This window comes from Falco biarmicus, chromosome 13 (assembly GCF_023638135.1).
Source record: "Falco biarmicus isolate bFalBia1 chromosome 13, bFalBia1.pri, whole genome shotgun sequence".
NCBI classification, from domain to species: domain Eukaryota; kingdom Metazoa; phylum Chordata; class Aves; order Falconiformes; family Falconidae; genus Falco; species Falco biarmicus.
In genome coordinates this window covers 580,136-603,886 of record NC_079300.1, presented here as the reverse complement: position 1 = coordinate 603,886, position 23,751 = coordinate 580,136, and the positions used below count along the sequence as shown (strand labels likewise).

The window sequence follows — 23,751 nt, the reverse complement described above, 5'->3', positions numbered from 1 at the left end:
ATTATTTCAGTAGGTCTTTCCACACCATTCAGTTTTAAGGGAATGGCAAACTTTTGTTTCCTCTCACAGCAAAACAAAACCCCGACACCTGGTATCTTTTCTGACTGAAACTGAATTTAGGATAAGGAATACCTGAGCTGCTGCTGCCAAAAAGTGCTGTGTTTCCTCTTCAGATCACTGAGTGAACAGGTGACATTCATTCCAGCACTTGATCCAAGTGTTTCAGGTTTTTTCCCCTACACAGCTGGGTGCAATGTAGCTGGTAGGGCTTCCCAAGGGTGACATCCAAGGGTCAGAGGCAGGAGAGGCATGCAGGGCACCAGCACCTTGCCAAGGGAAGTGGTGGTACGTCAGTAAATGTGTGAAAGTTCCTCAAAATATTCAGAAAAAAAGTTACCGAGACCAGCCTGGTTTTCTTAACAAAACTCCTGACCACCAACAAAGCAATCTGACTTTGAAATGGATGAAGATGCCCAGGGAAAACTGCCCAGGAGTCGGCCACAAAAAGGGAGCTGCAGCAGGCAGACCTTGCTGCCACTGGGAGCCCTCCCACTGCCCAGCCAGGCTACAGCAAACGGCAGGCACGCAATAGCCCCTCTCAGCTGTACTCAACACCGCCTGGGAGCCAGTAACTGCACAAGGCCACCTGGGCAACCACGAGTTGTGCCTATGAAGCAGTTTTTCTGTTGAGTTGCTATAGTATGTTGTTGACAGCTCTCCCTAAAAACAACTTCCACTTTAAACACAAAAATGCAAAAACTTTCAGGTACTGGGTAATTTGTAACAAGAGTATAGCACAACTCAGCTGGTTCCTGACTGTATCTGTGCCAGCGTCAGGCTGTGTTTGGTGTTGGGACAGGAGCTCACCTCCAACCACACCACAGTGCTGGCCACACCGCAGCCAGAAGCGAGAGCTGTGGCAATACCGTGATCTGTGCCAAGCAACCGTGGAAGCACTCTCACAAGACCCCAACGCTACAGGGAGCTGTTGGCACCAGTGCCAGCTGAGCAGCATGTCCAAAGACCGCACTAGTACCACAGGCTGCACCGCAACATACTCTATTTTTACAAATGACTGAGACATAATTTGCTCCAGAACTCACGTGCTTATAAGCCAAATGCAAATTCCTACACAACACCCAGATAATGTAGTACATGTGCGTTGTCCTAAAGTGAACTAAAGCCTGCATTTGTTTGCAAACAATGTATCTGAAGAAAAAGGCTTGCCTTCAAGCTGTAAGCGCAAACTCCTTGGAGGGAATCAACAGCACCTAGTCCCACGGGACACATCAGCAACAGACGCTTGTTAAATGACACAAACAGGAGAAAACCGTATAGGCAGGTGTGTCAGGTGCAGGTGTGTCAGACGGCCAGCCGAGCTGCCGCCGGCCCTCCCGCGGTCGGCCCACGCGCAGGGAGCGGTGGCCGCAGCAGCGGCACGAGGCCCCAGCGGGGCCCGGCGCTCCTGCACCGCCTCGTGCACCTTCAGCTCCCGGGGCGGCGCCGTTTGGGCCCCCCGCCCTGGCCGGGCGCCCGGGGCGGCTCTCCCACCGACAGCCCCTGCTCCACCACACGCAGGGCCCCGGCCTGCAGCTTTACGGGGCGCCCTGTGTCGCTTCCGCCAGCGGAGGAGGCCGCCCCGGCCGACCGGGGAGCAGCGGCCCGGTGCCGCCGGGGCCTGCAGCAGAACCACCCCGTCCGGCCGCCCCCGCCGCCGGGCCCTGTCCCGGCAGCCCCCGCGCCCTCCGCGTCGCCCTGGAGACGGCGCGCGCCAGCGCCTGGGCCGGGGCCGGGCCGCGCGGAGCAAGGAGCGGAGGGGCCGGGTAGCTCCTTCCCGCACCGCCCCTCTCGCTGCCACGGGCGGCGCCCGCCGGCTGAGGAAAGGGCACTGGCGCGGGCCCGCGGGAGCTGCCCCTCCCGGCGCGGGCGGGCTGCGGCGAGCACTCTCGGCCGCCAGGCCGCGCCGGCTGCACCTGCCGCGGGCGGATGTTGACGCGGTACGTTCGGAAAAAGATTCTTCACCGGCGGGAGCGCGGCAGCTGCTTCGGGGCTGCTGCGCGCGGCTGAGGGCGGGTTTGTGCGTTACGCAGAGGGAGGTGGCAACGCCAGGCGGGGCCAAGCGGAGACCCGGGGGCGGCTTCGCAGGGAAGCGTGCGTGCGTGCGCGGCCGCCCTGCCGCTTCCCAGAGATCCTTCCGCAGAGCGGCGGCAGGCACCCAGGCCGCCGCCCAGGGCCGCCCATCGCGGTGCCGCCGCTCAACGAACGCCCGGCGCCGCCAGCCCGGGGCGGAGCTCAGGAGGCGGCGGCAGCAGCAGCGCCCCGGTCCCTGCGCGAGGAACCGCCAGAGCCCCGAAAACGCGTCGGCTTTTCCCCCCTCCTGCTCAGCCGAGCCCGGAGGCACGGCATCGCACCCCTGCCCGCGGCGTCAGCGGCACGTGCTGCCCCCTCCCACCCCCTTTGCGCACACCGTGCAGGCCCGGTGCTTCACGCCGAGCGCCAGGCAGCTCTGCTCTCCTCAGCAGGAGAAAGTCTCCTGCATCTCGCGTGCCTCTCAGAGCAAGAGCGACCCGCGACCCGGGCCACGAAACACAGCGCAGCTACTGGAAGTGCTAGGGAAAGCTGCGTGCAGACCCAACCACACAGGAAGGGGACGTCCACAGCCCATGGCAGATAAACGTCGCTCTCTTTCAGCCGTTGGAGGGCGTTTGTGTGGAAATGCACTGTGAATGCATTTGCAGCAGTGAAGCGTTGTAGGCTTTGTACTTCAGGTGGAGCTTCAAAAGTCCTTGGGATGATGACTGTTGCTGTAACGATCAAAGAGCAGAATAACCAAACTTGTGCCAGGGGTAAACCATCTACCTGGGTTTGGATGCAGTGCCGGTAGAACGAGATGATACAGAAGCTGCAAAGCCCCTTAGAGAGGGCAGAGTAAGAACGTGGAGCATCCACCTGCCCTGAGCACCATGCCCCAGGTACCAGGCCCTGGGTCCCTCCATGCCACAGTGCACCCAGAGCCGTGCCCTGGCAGTGCAGCTCCACTGATGCACTTTGTGCTCCCTGAAGCTGCTGTTTCTCAGGTGGGGTTTGTGATCAGTTGCCCATCTGTGACACAGCTTGATTGTAGAGGATGATAACTGCACATCTTTGAACTACAGTTTAAAAAAAGTTCAAGCAAACCAGTAGCCACATCATTCAGCCTTCTAAAAGTATAAGTGGCTCCCATAGCACTGCTTTCCGCTTTTCCTCCTGTGTTGATGCATTCACTTCCAGGTGCATTCCCAAGCTGTGGTTCCCACTGCAGGCCTGGAAGCTGGCTGTTGACCTGGGGCTGTTGTGATTTTTACCCCATCCTTTTCAAACACGTTCTGATTTTTCCATACTTTCCAAAAGAAGAACTTAGAAAGGATTTGGTATTTCTGCTTGCCCAGAGTTTCATCTCACTGAGTGTTTTCTGGGAAGCAGAACAAGCTTACTTAGAAGGGCAAGACAAATTGGGCGGCAAGAAGGGGGGACTGAAATTCAAGATTAAAATATTTAGGAATGTGTTTAGTGTGCCTGAAGGGGAGGCTATGGCAGCTGGCATGCTGGCCATCTCAGTGTTCAAACAGAAAGTGATGTATATGGGAAGCACACAGTTGTGCACCTGAGGCAGCTGGATGTCAGTAGCGCTGCCCACTGAGAGGAGAGTTGGGACTCCTGGGGACAGCGACAGACACCCAGTCATCTGGCATGCTTCCCATTGCCCCAAAGACCAAACAACCCTTCGCTGTACTCCTTTGTACAAGTATTGATTGTGCTTGGAAATGAGAAAAAATTTCAATTGTCTCTATAGCTCTTTCTCCTTGGGACAAGAGAGGCTGGAAATGCTTTAGAGGATAATGCAGTATTAGAGATTAGTGCTACAAGTCACCCTAAGCACTGAATGACTCCAGTGGGACGATTTTGTAAAGCCCTGATCCAATTTTAGTACCCAGTTCCAGTCCCTCAGGCATTTGGGAAGGGTGACATGCAGATCCCAAGCCGCCCTTCTGAAAGCGTAGGACCAAGTCTGGCAAGGTGGTCTTGGGCAGCTGACGTAGTTGGTGAGAAAAGGCTGGCATGCTGAAAAAGGAAGAGAACAAGCATGGCTAGAAGATGAGCTTTCTGAGAACACAGCACTGCTGTTAAGTAATTCTCCTTATCGCTTTTACTTGCAGCCCTGTCAGAATAGTTCAGCAGCTAAGATGTTTTGTGTGACATGGAGATAAGGAGGCACCCAGGTTGCATATATACATTTTATGCTTAATTAATGGTTTTACCCCTGAACCAAGATACGACTCCACATTGCTTTTGATATTTTTTCTACATGGAGTCCAAAGACTGTGAGGCTGTTCAAGAAATCGCTGTGCATGCTCCCCTCCATAGGCCTGTCGACCCTTCTGGCCTACAGACCCAAACTGTCACAAGAAAACGTACAGATTGAGGTGGGTCAGTGGTGGGCATTCCCTACTGTGTGGCTTTTTTTGTCTATTTTAATTCCTACGATTCCCACGTAGGAAAAATAAAAATAATGCCCCTTGCCAAGCCAGTGCAGACGTTCCTTTATGAAAGGGTTCTTCTTTTGTGAGGCTGTTGGATCGATGCTGCTTGTGCACACCTGAACAGCAAGAGGCTGTGTAACTCCTCTCCCCACCCCTGTATCCTATGTTCAGAATTTCCTACCAGATCTTGCCCTGTGGCTAAATCAGAGATGGAAAATTTATATAAATACTAGGTATACAGTCAAAGAATACAAGCAGGGAATAGAGTTCCCCATAACCCTTAGCAGAGTAAAGTCACCAGAGAGTTAATCCTAAGTGTGAGGTGGGAGCAAGGGAATTTCCAGGAACTACACTCCAGAGAAGCTAAGTATTTCAAATTAATATGTTCAGAAATGATCTGAGTGACAGTGCTAAACATACAGTACCGTATATGAAGTGTAAGTGAATCACACCAGCTAAGCAGCCTGGAGCAAGAACCCTTCAGCCCTTGCTGCTGCTGCTGGGTGGCAGCTCTCTCTCCAAGGATGCTGAGCCAGCTCTGTGGCCCTCGGGAGCAGAGGCATCAGACATGAAGTTCAGCAGTGTGCTCTCGGCAGCTGTATCTTCTATCAGTTTCAAAATTTCAGAATATCTAGTATCCATTCTCAAAATATATCCTGCAGCAGCCCAGATTTGCATCTGGTTAAATATGCTCCACTCTTTTGCCATCAAATCTGCTGATGTTTCCTCATGAAATTCCCCGCAGATTTTCCTATGGTCAACAGTGCGACTGTTGCAATTCTGCTGCTGACAGATGTAATACCTAGAGACAGGTAGAGCCAAAAACACAACTGCAACTGTAGGAGGGATAATACTTGGGTCTAGCTTTTACCTCAGGTGCTGAGACAAAGCTTGAATTTGTATTTCTCTATTTTGCTGCATGAACTGTGACATGCGTTTGGATTCCAATTCCAGAGTCACGAGAACTCTGCAAGTTTGCCTTCTGCTGGACTGTTTAGCAGGAGGCCCAAAGCTTATATAAATATCTAAGCCTATAGCACAGGCTTAAAGAAAAGTAAATCAGTATACCTGGCAGTGAACTAAACCATTCATTTCCTTGAAGTTTTCTTTTGCTGTCTGATGGTGCGAGTACCTCCAATTACGTACAGCGTACAGACCAAAGCCGCTGGCAGATCCTGTCAAATAGAAAGGAAGCTAGGTAAGAAAAAGAGTGAAAATATTCTGGGAGACTACCCTGTTTTCTTGATCTTGTGGGCAGCTCTCCTTCTGTTTTACATAAAAGCTTGATACAAAATCCATTACAACATTTAGCTCTGCTGTCAGTAGAGCTGATGCCATTGTAATCAGAGTCTGTTCACTGAAATCTCTGTATGGGAGCAATTCCTTTTTGGTGAGTTATTATTTTGGTGATATTCCGTTGCCTCTACCTGTTATTTGCAATTATGCGAGTGGATAAAAAACAGGTTCAGAAACTTGTGTTCCTACAGCAAGGATATTCAGTACTTCTAGCTTTCAAAGCAGGATATATGAAACGTGTACCAGGAACGCTTTCTTTTTCCAGGCAGCAGGAGAGACAAATGGCCAGTTAGCTTTCCTGGCAGCAAAGCTGACAAGCGTAGCTGAATGTGAGTTTGCATTTCCTTACGTATTTCTTTGTCTATTTATTGCAACAATGAATTCAATGGAATTACTTGTCTCTAATGCTCTCTAATTGACAGGATTTATACAGTGACATGTTAGTTCATTGTCAAGTGTGCATTCCCATTAAATTAGATACTGCTGTATTAAATAACCCCTTACAGGAAAAAACAAAATCAGTTACATTCCCATTGCACAGAGAGGATCTCCTTGCTGTAACTTTCAGTATTTATACCTGAACATTTCAGCTGAGATGCACCTTAGAGAACAGCAAGTTGACGAAGCCAAGCCCTTGGAAGGTAGGAACTGCCAGAATCAGGGTGATCAGCTGTGGCAGTGCACTTCTCCCCCTCCTCTGGGCTGTTCTACGACCTTGGGAGCTGCAGCTATGCCTCAGTGCCTTGAGTAGCCAGTTGGGCAGTTAGGCACCCCTTGACTGCACCAATTAACTCTTACTCGGCTAAGGCAGAGAACGGCACTGAAAATCCCATTGACTGGTCAAAGCAGGGAAGAAGAATGGAAAGAAATCAGTCATTCTATGACAACCCCAGCACGTTCCTGCTGGATCGCAGCCTGAGTGGTAACCAAGTGGAACGCACATTGTTCCTGGAATTTCTGAGAAAAGTACCAACTCAGGTTGCACTCAGGATTGAAATTTGCTGATGACTGAAGTAAATCATCTCACAGCCTTATAAACAGCAGTCCCAAAGTGAGACCCTTTTGAGCTCTCCTGGACCACAGCGGGCTGTGACCAGCACCTCCCCCTGAGCGGGACACCGCACACAGCTCGCAAACTGCTAAGTCTGCGGTACCACGATACCAGGGGGGCCGTCGTGGGAAGGCAACGATAGGGCCTGGGCTGACACCCCTGCTCCTCGAGGCTCAACCCTGCTGCCAACACTGAGGAACGCAAAGGCATAAGACTTATTTCACTGAGCTCCAGCACAAACTTTTAGTAGGTATACCTTTGCTGTAATATATATTGCAAGCTTGAAGTAGTTAGGTTAATGATATCATTTTGTGATTAAAACCAAATTGATTTGCTGCTAAAATCTTATCAATTGTGAACAAACTTTCTCTTCCTCTCTCTCTCCCCCAAGGTCTAACCTGTTGTCCAAATCTGCGACTAAGAACAGATCCAGTCACACCTAAACTCTGCCAGAGTTTAGAAAACAAGGGGGCCTATTCTGAACCTCATTATTCAGCGGAAGGGTCTCCCTTATTCTTTGCCCCACTTTCTATATCTTTCCCTTTCAGACATAAACTATCAACCAAGTCTGAGACTAAGATTGAATCCAGCCACACCTAATCTCTGTGGGAGTTTAGGAAGGAAGGGGATCTCCTCTAAACCTCATGACTCAGTGGATGATCTCCTTTACCCTTTATAAACTTTGACCTTTATAAACTGTTTCCAACTCTGTCCTAAGTTGATTTATCTCTGTGCATTTACTCCATGTAATAAGTAACAGAGTGAACCTTGCCACCGAATCCTGTGTAGTCAGATTTCCACATATTCATATTAAACCTATTTCACTTAAACTCTTCGGTGGTAACTCTTTTCAGTGACCTGACCTAACCACTCCTTTTGCGACATCAATGTTTCGCCTAATCGGGTGAGAAGACTCCACTAATTCCTAGCCCAGGCTGCGGATGACTGAGCAGCCCTTTGGATTGAGCTATAAAATCAAAGGCATTTTGACTAAGGACAGATGAAATAGATTTACAATATGAGTATATTTTCACAGAGGACAGCCAGGCACCGAGGCTTTTGTGGCACCAGGGATTTCAGATTGTCAGTCCTCCAGAGCATGGAGCCATGAATGCTATCCAAAAAAAAGTTACTCTACTCACACAGATGCGTATATATGCCTAATTGAAAAACTACATCTTTTTTTCATAGCCCTGTTCTCTGAAATAGCTGAACACTTTGGACTGCCCTTGTCAGATAGAAAATACCCCGAGACAGACTCCCAGGATGGAGCATTTCAGCCAGAAATTCCCACTCCCCCAGGTTACAGCCTCTCTGCTGAGGTGGTCAGGCAGCCCCAACATCAGCGCTGCCAGCCCTACCCCATGCACACAAACCCTCCCTTTGCTCTCTAGGTTCAATTCAAGGCAGCACGATTTCCTACCTGCTTTCTCAGGAGCCCCCATGGCTGAAGGGCTGGACACCAGTGCCCGGTGTGAGCAGCAGAGCCTGCGGAGCAGCCCGTCTCCCACCGCATCGCCTGCTGCAGTGTTACCCCCACGTGTGGAAAGGCATGTAGCTGCTGCCTGATGGCAACGGGCTGCACCTCAGATGTGTCCACACTCCCAAGCTGCTGCAGCCTGGCACCTGCCCGCCTTTCACAGGCAGTTGGTGCAGGGCTGCTCGGCTGCTCCCATCCATTTTACCATTTCTTTTTCAGTCTTAAGTAGCGAAGAATGAACTGTTGGAAAAATACTACAAACATGGAGGGAAATTCCTTACCCTGCTTCCAGATGGCACAGCGCAGTTATTGCGTCCTTCACGGGGTCCATTTGCCTGCTTTAGTTCAGAGTTGTAACTAATTTTAAGTGTGTCCTAGTCTGCTTTATCACCAAATAACCTGGTCCACCACTCACACTCGCTTTAACAGTCTGAAAAAAAGCAGTATGAAACAGCTTATAGAGCTCTTGGTCTGAAGTTTTTCAGATCAGCCAGTCTTCAGTGAAGGCTGGGCACCTGTGTCTTTAATACTCATCTTAAGGAACTTAAGGAACGTGCTAGCCCAGTGTTCAAGCCCCACGCCCAAGTTCTGGCACTGCTGGCTGAGCAGGCTCCCAAAGCTCCATCCTTCCCCTGGGGACAAACCAGCAGGTTTCCCACAGGCTGACTTCCCTGTCATGCAAGCAGGAGTACTTAAGAGGTGCATGGACAAACTGAAATCACCAGTATAACCAGGAGTACTGTTTGAAAAATAAAACCGTGGCCATTTCACCAAGGGACTCCACAGCTTTCAGGCCACCTTTGCCATTACTTAAGCTGTAACATTTTAAGCCACCCACATTATCTTTCCTTACTGTGGCTGACTTCCTTCTGACCCAGGGGTGTATCAAAGCATACCTGAGCTCCGTCACCAAAGCAACCAGGCCCGAGACTCCTTCTCTGCTCTGCCCTCCAGGCTGCCTTTGTCCCAGGGTAGCTGGCGGTCGGTCAAGGCAGTGGCAAATGACAAAGTGCCATAAACACATGCACTCACTTCACCAAGTCTTGCTGGAAGGAAACCCCAGTGAGACACAAAATACCTGCTGTTTGGATACCTTCAAGTCAGGTTTCCGGGCAAGGGCCTTTCCCCACCTCCATTTATTTGGGTTTTTTCTCTGGGAGGATAATACCTGCCCCTGTTCTCTCTGCTGTCATCCAAGTTGAGTACTTTCATCACTTCACTTTGCTAGGCTCATACTTTCAATCATAAACATTGTCCAAGAACGTGTCTTTAAAATAAACTTGCTAAGCGGTTCTGCCTGGGTTATTGGTTGTAAAACAACAAATGTATTTTCTGTATCTCTAACCACTCTTGTCAGTGTATACAGAACCCTTCAATATAGGGGAAAAGTACTGGCAGCACACCATCATTCTGCCTTTAACACAGTGATCTGAGTAATACATAAATTTTTATACTCCCAAGTAACAATCTGAAATATTTAGTATGTAATGATAGACCAACCAGACAAAGAAAGGGGTTATGAACACCTCATCTGACAGCAGCTATCCGTCTGGAAATGTGGCAATCACTGTTGTACGAGAGAAAGAAGGGCTTATTTGTATCGTACAGGAAGACAAGCTGAGTAACACCAAAATACAAGCAGTATTTAAATCTGATGACAGAAGTACTTGCTATTACCCAAACAGATCTGTGTCGTACATTCAAGTTGTTCAGAGCAGTTTTACTCGCCACTGCACATTTTAAATTTCAAGGGTCATAAAGGGTATTTTTAATAGCATTCAGAAACTAAAAGACAAATATTGCAGCTCATGGGCCTTGCTTCGGGTGCTTCCCAGAGGAGCAAGGCTACCCTAGCTGTATCTTGAGAGGCGGGGATTAGATCCCAAACTAGCTGTGCCTCAGTCCTGATCCTCTGGGGAACAAGGGACACCGGCTGCGAGAGCTGCAGGGTTCAGGGTTTTGATTTTCCTCTCTTTTAGGTTAAACACGAGCATTCAGGGAGGGCAGCATTTGGACCAAGCAGACAGCAGGCTGAGAAGGTGGATGTGGTCAAACAGTGTCATGTCATCAGGAACTCACGTCCCACTGAGCCCCATCTTCATCGCCCTGAACCAGCATGCGGGGGTCAGGGTGCTGGGCCAGAACAGGACCAGTTTCCTTCCTTGCCATGGGACAACAAGCAAAATCAATGTGGGAATCAAAGTGCAGGTATTTCTCAAGCACATGGGCAGCTCCACGCAAAGCCATTCCCTACTGCAGAAGCAGGGTGGCCAGGAAAGCTCCCATCCTTGGGGAAGCACACTCATCCCACAGTGGGTGCTCCCTATGTTGCCCCATAGTCCTGCCCCCCAAAACAGCAAACAGCAGAGGTGTACCTGTGCTCAGTCCCACGCAGACAGGGGGCTTGCTAGCCTCGGCAGCCCTGGCTCTCTGCAAGGGGCTGTAGAGTGCAGGTGCTCGGTGTCCCTGGCTGTGTCGCCAAGGGTCACCCTGGCTCTGCCACGGGTATGAGCCATGTTCCAGATGGGCAGGGGTGCGTGGCAGCTCCCTTCCTCTGTGGGCTCCTGGCACAGCGACAGGTTTGTCTGCTGGCAAGAGATAAAGCCCCGAAGCCCTGTCCCACACTGCTGTGGCTCTGCTGACACTGTTCACCTCCACTCCCCAGGTCGGTGACACTGGACAGCTGCCTCCCTCCAGCCGGCTCAGCGAAGATGAGCTCCTGCTGCTTGCCTTCAGGGTGAGGATTCTGCAGCTCTTCAACAGACTGCGTGGATGCCTAAACTTTCCTTCTAATGAGCAATGGTACAAAATTAAGCCTCCAGCGTACTTTATCACACAGACTTTAAAGATCTTACAGCTTTGCACAACTTCTGACATAAGCCATGAGCTATGCAGCTCAGTCAGGGCAACAGTAAACGCTCCAGTCTGGCAGCACGTGTAGTGTGAAGGCAAAGCGAGGCAGAGGTGCTCCCTGACACCGCAGCACCTGCACAAAGTCAGCAAGGTTTTGCCTGCAGCCCTGCTGCGCGCCCACACTGAAGTGTATCTTACCATGGAGGCTTGGAGAGGGGCTTTGCTCAGGGCAGAGTAAATCCACACTTGGGATGTCGGTGCATTGCTCCTGAGCAACCTCCCTTCTGCCTCCTGGCAGAAACCAGCCCAGGCTGACCAACCAGTCATTTCAGCCCATGGAAGCAGCACAAAGACAAAAGCAAACAGAGAGAGCACAGCTAAGTCACAGCCTGTGACAGGTGTACAAGGAGCAGGTGTTTGTTCAGAAGTTGCCCACACAGGCACTGCTCTACAAAACTGCAAATCTGAGAGTTCAGTTCTGGCCTGTTATGCCATTGTAGTTCCAGTTTTCAGCAGGGTTATGTCTGATTTACACCAGCATGAGATGAGGCTTCAACACAGATGTCTGCTGTGAACAGCTTATGTGTAACGGCCCATTTTTTACACTTGTGGCAGGAAACGTGAGACCCATTTTTTTGTCCTTCCCTAGTCTGCACCCAGCTCACAGCAAGTCCAGCAAACCTGCCATCTACCCTTCTGCTTAACAAGCCAAGATCAACAAGCTTGAATTCACCCCTCAGATTTATTATTTAATATCCATTTTGTACAGGTGAAATCAATCAAGGGTTCAAACAGGGTTTTTTTAGATAAAGAGGTCTTTACACCTTCAGTTTTTAAATCACAAAGTACCATTGTGCAGGAAGGGAGAGCAAAAACCTGCAATTTTAGCACTAGGACAGCACACGGGTATCAGTACCTGCTGCTCCCCAGGGATGCTGGTTGTTGGACCCTTCTACACAAAAGAAAGACAGATTTAATAAGATGATTAAAGGAGGAGAAAACCCTTCCAGGATTATTGAATACACGGAGAGCACAGGGGGCCCAGGAAGCCCCGTGCTGAGTATTTCTGGAGGCTGGGATGGGAGAAAGGGTGAACGCGAAGCAGCATACACTTGCCCCAGCGTCTGTCCCACTGGGCACCCCCAGACACAGGCTGCTAGGCTCAGGACACCTGTGAGCCAAAACTGCCCAGCTGGGCACCGATTTCAGACTGGAACAAATTAAAGCACCACCTGATTAAAGCACCACAAACAGAGTCAGCAGTTGGTGTTTGGCAACTGGTTTTAGTAAGGCTGGCAGGTATCACTGCCTTTAATGACCGCCAAGGTTCTTTATTTCCATTTTATTGTTCCATTTTTCCCTCCGGAAGAGCTCTACGAATGGCGATAGTGGGGCTTGGCCCAGCCCATAAAACCAAGCCTGCTCTGCGCACCCTAAAACCCAGAGCAATTACAGACACGACCAACGCTGCCCAGCCTGTGCCCCACAATGGGAAAAGCTTCTGATGCATTTAAGAGAGATCAGCAACAGCTCTCGCACACCTAACTCCAATGTATCGATAAGCAATCTTGACAGATGAAAGAGAAGGAACACTGGGAGCAGCAAGCAGACCGTGAACAATTCAATAGGCAAAGCAAAAGCTGTGCAAGCCAGCAAAGCAAAACAAAAAGTAGGGCGATATTGTGAACTGCTCATGGAAAGTCTTAGCCTAGCAACACATCTGTGCATTTATTTGTTTTCTAATTTGTCTGAGGTGTATAATTAATGAGAAACTGAAAATCTATCCACACTGGAAACTTTTGGTTAATCTCTTTCAGCAGAGAAAGCACGAATTACCTAAAAGAGATAATTTCATCACAAAGCAGCTTTGAGGCCACTGTGTTTAATGGCAGTGATGAACAACACCTTTGTAACAACTGGCATGGACTTTTCTCTCAGCTGGGTGGAGCGAGCTTTTCGTTACCCTAAACACTTCCTAGACCAGCCCCTAAATCCTCAGGGAGGGTGAAAGAATTCTTACACACCATGACAGTTGCCTTCATCACCACTCTCCAGATTCCCTTCTCACCTGATTTACTGTCCCAAGAGAGGTAATCTCCCTTCCCACCCAGAGAAGATATTGATAAGACAGATCCAGGAAATACTTCAGCTGCTTTTACAAGAGGCATGAAACCCTGCAGCCCAGAGCAGGGACGAGCAGGAGGCAGACACTGCCGAGACCAAGCTGGAGCACGCCGCAGCCGAGACATACAGTGGTGTGGAGGAACTGCAGAGCGGAGGCTGCAGCCTACAGCTCACACTGACCCGGGAAGCCAACCTGAGCAAAATTCCCAGGCCCTGCAGCAGAGCTGCCTTTGAAACTTGGTTTTAGCCCAGTGAGCTTCCCCGGTTCAACAGCACCTGAACTTTGGTCGTGGCCGAGTTTTGGTAGGTGCACAAAACTAAACCACAAAGCTCCTTCCAAAACACAGAGGCATCACGTCGTGGTTTCACCCCAGAGGGCAGCCCAGCCCCTACGGCCACTCTCTTGCTCCCCTTGGCTGGGATGGGGGAGAGAATCTGGGGGTGAAAGTGAGAAAACTCATGGGTTGGGATGAAGACAGTTCAACAGGTAAATCAAAAGCCGCATGCACAAACAAAGCAAAGCAAGGAATTCAATCACCATTCCCATGGGCAGGCAGGTGCTCAGCCATCCCCAAGAAAGCCACGCTCCAACACTTTTAGGAAGACAAACACCATTACTCCCAGCATCCCCCCCTTTCCTTCTCCCCCCAGCTTCATATACTGAGCATGACACCATGTGGCATGGAATATCCCACGGGTCAGTCAGGGTCAGCTGTCTCGTGCTCCCCCCAGCCTGCTCGCTGGCAGGGCAGGATGAGGAACAGAACAGCCCCCAACACCGTGCCAGCACTTCTCAGTTGACAACCAACACATCCCGCTACCAACAGTTTTTGGCGCAAATCCAAAACACAGCCCCATACCCGCTACTATAAAGAAAACGAACTCTACCCCATCCCAAACGAGCACACTTAGACAAGACAAGCGCCAGATTAATGACTTTGGAAAGCAGGCTTTTTATGCATGTTTTTCAATTGCAATTTTAAGAATATCCATCAGTGACTCAAACAAGGTACTTCACACAGTAAATGAGAACTCTTTATTTAAATTAACTTTCTTGGTTTCTATTTAGGACAGTAGAAAGGCCCAGCTTTTCATCTCTTCAGAATGGTCAAGAAGAAAACATCTTCAGCTGGCCAACACAATTTAAAACAGCAACTGACCTTAATTTTTACTGAACTCACAAAATGATGTAACTACCCTGCATATAATTTTGTTTATATAATTTAGTATATAATGCACTGTTCAACTCTGCCATATATTTTGAAAAATATACAAACCTGCTTTAACCACATTAGAGATATTTGACAGCTGTCAATTACTTAGCAGTTTAGGACAATATCAGACACTCCTAGAACTTCATTTTAAACTACAAAAAGAACATAAATTCATATAAAATACAACAGATTAAACAAACTTCTTTTTTCTGAGGAAAAACTAGGTATCAACTCAATCTGCCATTGTGTGAAACATGAATATAAAATAAGTTACAATTAGTAATGCCTGCATTGTTGAGCTATGAACTGGTCGAATGAAATCTTAAAAAAACTATACAGTATTATTGCACTCCATGACTGTGCAGTATCCAGAAACATGCCAGCACTGAAAGAGGTCTTTCATTAAGTTTTTTTTCAGGAGGCACAACGTGGCTGCGAGAGAAGCATCCAGTCTGTACTAACAGCGTGCTGTCTTCAGTACAGGCCTTCATGGGTCTGAGCCACGCTGCCTTTGGAAACCACCACTTAATGCCTGGAAACGGAGACACAAGCATTACAGTCGGCAACTGCTCCCGCATTAAACAAGCAAACCATCTCCAACACCGGCAGAACAGAGAGCTGAGGCATGTCTGTGAACGAGGGAGAACCGCAGGCTACGCGTGCTTTGGATTATAAAAGCTGAATTACAAGCACTCTCTCTTGGGAGGTCATAACTCACGGCAAGAGAATACTGCTCCTATGATTTCACCCTGGGCAATCACCTACAAGGATACCATCAGAATGATACTACGTTAGCGTGAATTTAGACAAGGAGACATTAAAACACAAAGTCGCCAAGTCTCAGAATTAGACTCTCTAACCTGCAGTGTAATTTCCTACAGGGATAGAAATACAACTGAGTGGGGGGTTTTCTTGCTGTTTTTCTAAACTTGTATCCCATTACACAAAATTCTACGTAAGAACAGCCTTAGCATGCTTTGTAAGCTCAAAAGCGACATCAGTCTGCTTTGCAACAAAGAATTACTACCGAGACTGTCAAAATCATACATATTGGATGTTAAGCTCCAGCAAGTCCATCTGAAAAGTACAGGAAACACCCAAATTTTTAATGCTAAATAATGTTTAAAAAAAAAATAGGAAACAACTTACTTCATGATTGAGATGACTTTTGCTAAATGACTAGGACAAACCAGACTTAACTGAACAAACAGGATATGCCTGCAGTCAACCGTTCCTCTCATTCCCTGCATGAGGACTTTCAAGGTCACAGCCCCTCTGAATTGCTCTCCCTGCTTCAGGAAGCTGCAGGGGTTAGTGGAGGGAGAGATCGATAAGGAAAAAAAATGGGGTTTGAAGTCTGAGCTCTGAAGCAACAAGAAACAAGGGAGCAAGCGCTGGTTACTGAGCATGGCTTCCTACAAGGGGAGAGACTGCCTGTAGTGCTCTGACAGAGCTTGGGTTTCTCTGAACGTACACCTCCAGGCGCTACGTTCATGCTCGTGTAAATGCAAACTTTCAGAAGCCACATCACATGAAACAAAGCTCCAAAGAAAATCTGTAGAGGTGTCTGAACAGTGCCAGGTCATTAACTGTGCTGCAGCTGGGACCAGCTGGTCAGTTTAAGGTGGTGAGATGAGTTGCAAGGTGTCAGTCAACAGAAATGACAGCACAGGGTCTGCCGCTTGAGAGCAGGGTGTCTGTTGGAAGGTAACACCAAGACACCAGCTGCTCAAACCAAAGTGTCCTTGAGCGAAACACTGTACCACAGCACATCAATACCTCACCTACATAGTCTCCTAAGCACTGCTCATTTTTGAACCAACAGAAGTCTTTTTGTACCACATCAATGTTCCCATGAAGAATCATAAACTACATATTTTGAAAGCCACAGGTGATACAGGAACATGGAACTGGTTTGTCATAAAAATATATAAGCATGGATTTGAACCCTCTGCTCCTAACAGTCAACAAGTATTTGCAAAAGGTTAGAACAGTGCAGCACACAGGTGGCAGCAAGAAAATGCTCTACTTTCCAGGGTCACAGAATTCAATTAGGTTACAAGTTAAGAGAAATCCTTTGCACACACTCTGTTTTAAAGCACATAACACAGTCTTGTTTTCGGATCTCTGCAAAACACAGTTCACTAACATAAGGCCTTCTGCACGCAGCAACACATCTTTTCCTGCCCAAAGGAATGCCAGCTTCTAGTTTTGAAACAGGCAGAACAAACCCCAACCCAAAACCTCCCACTGAAACAGTACCCGTAAAATCATAACTGTCAATCTACTTAAAGTCACTAGAGCTGGTTCTCCAGTAAAACACTTTTAAATGAACAAACACACAATTACAATGTTCAATCTGCAACATGCGGTCCTTCACATCTGAGTCAACAAACAACTGGTGACTAGAAGAAACTTACAAGAAGTTTCAGTGCTGATAGATGGGGCTATGATCGATGATGAGGCATTGACTCCATATGCACGTTGAGCTTCATTTCATTATCAAGAATTTGTACAAGCTGCTGCATGGAAGGAAGGTGGCCAGACTCCAGCTTAGACCACACTGGAACATCTACCACAAAACACACGGGAGGGGAGAAAAGCACCATTACATTGACAAAGTCAGAAAACATGCACTGCTATTTTAAACATAAAATTGAAAGTGTCTAGGAACCTATGCACATTGGTACTATTTCATATGAAGGAAAACATCTGGATCAACAACACTTCAGACCGCCAGCTATACTAAAACCCAGTGCAACTAGGAAAACTAGGAGTCTAATGCTTCCACTTCGAAGTACATCATAGGGATTTAAAAGTTCAAAATATCCACTGACAGAACACCTAAAAATAGCAAGTGCCAGAATAGCATACCGAGTTTTTTAAACCATTGCTAAATCTTTGAAACTGGTAGGTCTCATTAGTCTTCATCTCACTCTGCCTAACATCTAAGCCTGGCCCTCAAAAGTTCTGCTTACCACGATCTGGCTTGGAAGGTTCCACTCAAAGTAGCTGCAACCATTACCTGCCACCACCCAGCCCCAGAAATATGAAAGGCAGCACAGCCCATAAATACCACAGGGTAAAAACGACATTCGTGTTCAATGTTGTCAAATAACCTGTTCCCCCAGCTATCCCTCACTGCTATAGCACTTGTTAACTCACACTGAAAAATACATTGTTCTCATCTACATAAAGCAAAAGCCAGATGGAAACCACATTGTCCCAAAACACAAACCAGAAACTTAGAGAAGTCCAGATGTGCCCGCTCACCCCTACAAATGCTCTGCTGCCCATTCCAATCTGAGATTTAGGACTAGAAGTGCACTGAGTTTAACTATTCTGATGCAATACAGTCTGTCTTTAACAGGTTCTGCACTATATGACTTGACTTAGAAACTACTATGGTGCAAGATTTATTTCAGTTATCATAAATTGATATTATAAAGCACAGAGCTGGATGACACGCCTGTACCTCCAGCTTGAAAAATTCTGTACTCCAAGCTTACGTAAACTCTAAAACTATACAATTATTTGAAGGCAGAAGATCCACAGACTCTTTCGCTGTCCACTGGTACTGAAAATGTGGAAACAGCAATGGATTCGACAGGATTCCAAAGCTAAACCATAATACGCAACAGGATAGGGAAAGCCTGTAATTAACTGGAGAGTACACTTCCCTAGTTGATCCTTTCTTACTTAACGCACATCACATGCAAGAAACACACGATACAGTTACTCCAAGTGACCAAGCATTCTTCTAGGCAAGTTTTTATATAACTATCTCAAAATATACATAACTGACATCTCTATAAGCTGCTTTATCAGACTTCTATGATTTTCATCATTTACTGTGATACAGAACAGCTGACATTTCAAAATGAGTGTCAATTACCACATACCATCACATTTTAAAACATACCACATTTCATAACATTATCCCTCATTCGCCCACAATCCATGCACACATGCAACACAATGAGATTCCTTTAAAGTTCTCAGCTCACCATTCAAAGTTATTTCAAATGCACCTGTTGACATACACTGGTTTTCAATCATGTTGCTCAGGAAGAAGACCATCATACAAGCATAAACCTAGAAGAGAACAAGAAAGAATCCCAGATGCTTCAGCCATGTGAACCACAGTTTATTTAATTCACTCTTAATAAGCACTGGAATTTTACAGGTGTCCTTGAATTCACCTCTGCAATTTACCAAGTAATCTTCCCATTGCATAGACACCATCCTTTCAACCTCTTTTTAAAAAAGACAGTGCACGTCACCTTCCCTAGACAGGTATCAAAACGGTTCTGAAACCATCCAACTCACAATCCTGAATCAAACCAAGTTTTGTCTTCTCGCTCCTTTTCTCCACAAATCTACGTGCATCTTAACAGCCAGCTGGCATAAGTACAGGGCTATGATGGCAGTTGCAGGGTGACAAGGGAACGCAGCTGTTTCTACATATTGCCCGTCAGCGTTAGGGCAACACTGCGGATCAAAGAACCACAGGCCAAGACACAAACAGCAGAGCGAGTCAAATTACATTTGTTCACAAGAATTGTCAACCCTCTAGCATGTCTTCAAGCTAATTATCTGGAATTTTCTTTGTGCATTGGTGCCTCAGGGTGCAATGATGTAATCTTCAGCAACACAGCATCTCCCTCCATCACCAGTGCCTCTATAATTCACTTTTCACGCACAAGGGCACATTCACACAAGTTACTGCAATACTGAAGAATTTAGCATGGGCGAACTGTTAGTCATTTACAACATCACAGATGTACTGCAGCTAGCCTAGCTCAGTAGCACATTTGGCCCGTTTAATTAATCAGGATATATTACAGCTTCTATGCATTCACATGGACTGGTGACAGAGACCCACTGCACTGGGTAGCTCAGTTTCAGGATTCATGCACCAATAAAACACATACAGCTTAATAAACTTATAAATTGCTTTTGTTTAGTAGAATAAATCTGGAATAAGGTTACTATAAATCAGAGTACAAGAACATTAATCTGTTAGCATCATCAGTACTGACTCATAGGAATATTCATCCCACAAGGCAAAGCTAGTCATGCCCAAATATGTTCTGCAAAAACTCCCACAAAACTTCAACTTGATTTTTCTAATCACCATCTTAAGTGCATGCCTCATCTATTAAAAGTCTGATGAAAGCAACAACTGCAAAATAGTTATGAGACAACAGAAAAGGGAAGATGTAATTTTAACACCAACATTGCCAGCTTGAAACGCTACTCTGGAGCCCTAAAAAATGAAACCAAATTTTATCAACTTTGTCAGTAACGTTCATCTCAGCTGTGCCTCTACAGCAATCAAAACTGGGTCTGCCAAAAACATGAAGCACTACTATTAAGAGTAATTAGGCTACCACAAAACTCTCAAGTGTATTTAGTTACAGAAGCTTAAAGGTTCTGTTAAGGCTGCAGTGCGTGAAAGTTACACCAGTAAGAACTGTGAAGTACTCCCAGAGCACTCTCATGAAGTCATTCTAAAATGGCTTTGAAAAAAAAGAGAAAAGTATACTGTTTACCTTATTTTCTTGGCCCCACTGCCAGATGCTTGGAGCTTGCATGCCAAAGAAAGCAAATGGATCCTTGCCAACAATTATTAAGCCTATTAATACTAGTTTGAAGACAGACAGGAAGGATGCTATGTGCCTATCAAAAGATAACACATAAAAAGTGACTCAGAAGATTTGCAATTACTATTTCACCACCTTATAGCTGTAATTCATCTCATTAGAAGAATTTTGATAGTGTACAGTCAAGAGATTCAGAGGAAACGCAGGTAAGTTTATCTCCCTGAAAAAAAAACCAACAAAACAACAAACACAATAAAACCCAACACACGTTAACAAAAACCCACATCCTCAGACAGATACTATTCTTGTACACCTTGCATACAGATTTTTTTCTTTCCCTAAGCAGACCTCAAACAGAAATCTGCTTTCAATTTATACATGTCCAAACTGGGTAATACATCCTGTTTGTTAAAGAAGTTGTTCCATATTATAGAGACACATTTAATTGACATGCACTACTTCCTCATAAAGCATCTTGCCAACAGATGCAGAAAACCCTACAGTTTTTTTCCAAGAATTAAATCTATAGCCAAAAAGCAAACACTGAGGTATTCAATCCTGTACCATTCTTACCATTGTAGTTATTACAGTAGTTAGCTCAAGAAGTGGTTCAGAAGCCACCATAGTAACTATGGCATCACTCTAGCATGTACAGAGTGGTCTAAAGAATAGGAAAAACACTATTTTCATTTTGTCTTTTTCCAATTTTTGGGGCTTCCCCTCACCTCCCTGCCAACTGTAATAAAGGACATCCTGGTAGCCTCTCTGATGAGGCTAGCTCTCCCCTGACTTAGATGTCAAAACCAAACTCTTCCCTCCTCTGCAACCTTAACCTACTGCAGGAATTTGTCAGTAAGTGCATAAGCCTGAGCAACAGATGTGAATTTATGTCCAGATACATCATGGAAAAAAAAAGCCAGAAAACCTCACTGTGAAAAAACCCTGACTAAATAATTTACTTCAGAACAGGACAGGACAGGCCTCATCATACACACAATCAGATGGTAGTTTGTATGGAAAACTAAGGTGGCTATCTGGAAGGGAGAAAGTAACTGAGCTTGCATGTAACCATAAAGAAAAAACCCCATAGGTTTCCATTTCCAATATTATTTATGTGTAAATGCACACGTTCACCACTCACCATGCTGTGCCTGCACAGTGGAAAAAAAAGACAATTAGTACTGCCAGTCATGTGCTTACCTATATATAGGTTGAGGAAGGTAGTTCTCCCCTTCAATTCGGATGTCTGGGTACCGCTGGCTAATAACCCGCATGTACTCCTCAAACACCCGCCTGTAGCCTCAGGAGACACTGAACACAGACAGGGATTGTCATTGAAACTGGAGTGCTACATTTTAAAGTAGCTGCCGAACTGGCAACACCGCTACTCACACTGTTCACAATCCATAGTTTAACGCAAAACCAAAATTCTTCATGCCAAAGAAGAATGCCGATCTGCGGCGCGGTTACACGTCAAAAGCCCCGAGAGCCGACGGGTCACCCGGCTGGACGGACCGTCTGCACGTACCAGCGCAGAGGCAACGCTGTGGTGGAGCCCACCGAGCAAGGCGCAGCTTGCTTCCCCCCCGTAAAAATTAAGTTAGGAAGCCAGCCTGCCTACCACCTCGCTCCGCGGCCAAAAAAAGTTCTCCAGAACGCCCTTTTAATTCCCCCCTAGTCCAACGCAGCCCTTCGCGGGACAGCCCACGGATGGGCTCCCGCCGCTCCCCGCCATTTCCGTACTTGGCCGCCGTTAATCGGGATGAACGTCACGGAGCCGCCCCTCGGCCAGCTGCTCTGCAGGAGCTGGAGTAAAAATTACCTGGCTTCGTCCCGCCACATTAGGTACCGAAGTACCCTGCAGCGAGCGGCCTTCCGCGTGGCAGGCCCAGGGGGCCGCCCCCCCCGGGCACCCTCTGCCCGCCGCAGCCAAAGCGCCCCAAGGTGCTGCCCCCCGCACGCCAGTGGCACTGCTGCAGCCGCCTGCTCCCCGGCCCCACTCCCAGCAGCCGGCACCACCACTCTCGGAAGGACTTCAAGGCCCCCGATCCCGCTGCCCGCGGTCACTAAACCCATTTTTAAAGCCTCAGCCCCCCCCCCCGCCGCTCCCGGCGCACCCGCAGCCGGGACACCGCCACACCTTGCACCCGCAGGGCCCGAGGCTCACGCTCGGCCGCGGGCCGCCATTTTCCCGGAGTCATCGCCCAGCAAGGCCGTCCGCCAGCCCCGCTGCCCCCGCAGCCCGGCCCGCTCAGCCGCGCCGGCCTCGCACGCCTCACAGGCCCCGGGGCCGGGATGCCCCGGCCGCTCGCCCAAGGCGCTCCCCCCGGCCGCACCCCCGGGGCCGCCGCACGCCCGCCGCGGCGGGGAGGGGCGAGCGCGGGCGTAGCGGGGCCGGCCGGGCCGACGCGGGGAGGACGAGGAGGGAAAGGGATGCGTAGGCCCGGGCCCGGCCGGCGCCGCCATCTTGCCGGGCGGCCCTCACCAGATCTGGAACTTGAGCAGCGGCCCGGTAGCGTAGGCCATGCGCAGCTTCTTGGCGGGCAGGCCGCCCTGCTCCGCCGAGCCGCCACCCGGGCCCGCCGCCAGCGCCAGCAGCAGCAGCAGCAACAGCAGCCGCCGCCCCGCCGCCCGCATCTCGCCGCCGCCGCGGGAGCGCGCGAGCCACCGCACCAAGGGCACGCGAGCGCCAGGCCCCGCCCCAGGCGCGCCGGAAGAGCCCGGCCTCCCGCGGGCGAGAGTGGGCGGGCGGGGGAGGCGGTGCCGCCACCGGGCTCCAGAGAGCCCCGCCAGGGACAGGGCGGGCAGCAGGCGCCGTGACAACCCCACTGAAGGCACAGGGAGCCCAGGCGCGGTGACGGTCCCACCGAGGGCAGGCGGCACCCCGGGGAATGCCACCAAGGACAGGGGGGCAGCAGCCACCTGACGGCGCCGCCGAGGACGGATTTAAGCGCAGGAAGCCACGGAGCAAGCTGCCCCCGGCCCGCCGCCTTCGCCGGGCCGCGGTGCGGGGGCCCCCGCGTGCTCGGCTCTCGGCTTTTAACGCTCACAGAGAAAGTGACCAGGCAAGAGGAAGGGGGAAGTTAGAACTGGAAGGAAGGAAAATAAAAATCACACAGGAACAAATACTTGCAAGGCTGACCACAGCAGCTGCAGCACCTGAAGCTTCATTTATCCTTAGCAGTGAATTATTTTTGATGGTGGTGGCATGGTCTCGTTCTTTTAAACACTCTGCCCTTGAAACAGAAGAACAAGAGTACTTTTTATTATCAAATGCTCTTTATTTTTATCTACATCCCATTATTGCATAAAGATCACATCTTTTTAAATATAATAAAGCTATCAAATAGGTAAACCTCATCACCCTCCCTCACACTCAAACAAGGAAAAGGTAAACCAACAGGCTGCTTCTGGGCGTTGGGGTTTTTTTTTGTTGGATTTTTTTTTTTTTGGGGGGGGGGGGGGGGGGGGCGGAGGGCAACATGCTTTAAGAACATAAGCACATTTCTAGTTTGAACAGCAGCAGCAGCACCAGCTGATGTGATACTCGTTACTTGTTTAGTTTCACAAGTGCACAGACCTTTAGGAAAGCTTTGTAAAAGGCAAG

At 48.5% G+C, this 23,751-nt stretch overlaps 2 protein-coding genes across 2 annotated transcripts; one reads left to right on the top strand and one right to left on the bottom strand.

Moving 5' to 3' along the window:
* The first annotated feature begins 5,962 nt into the window (after positions 1–5,962).
* ERICH6 (glutamate rich 6) lies at positions 5,963–14,708 on the top strand. The gene is given in 8 exon segments (XM_056359023.1): positions 5,963–6,098; positions 6,101–6,145; positions 8,262–8,343; positions 8,345–8,421; positions 8,577–8,658; positions 9,889–10,041; positions 10,327–10,555; positions 11,013–14,708. Coding segments are annotated over 8 exon segments (1,080 nt in total). The 3' UTR covers positions 11,289–14,708.
* On the bottom strand, positions 14,338–22,854 carry SELENOT (selenoprotein T). The gene is made up of 6 exons (XM_056359021.1): positions 22,630–22,854; positions 21,345–21,455; positions 20,094–20,220; positions 18,546–18,633; positions 16,959–17,110; positions 14,338–15,070 (listed from the first exon to the last, which is right to left on the bottom strand). Exons 1-5 carry the CDS (start codon positions 22,779–22,781, stop codon positions 16,986–16,988), a joined length of 603 nt encoding a protein of 200 aa, XP_056214996.1. The 5' UTR covers positions 22,782–22,854; the 3' UTR covers positions 14,338–15,070; positions 16,959–16,985.
* Positions 22,855–23,751: the final 897 nt, after the last annotated feature.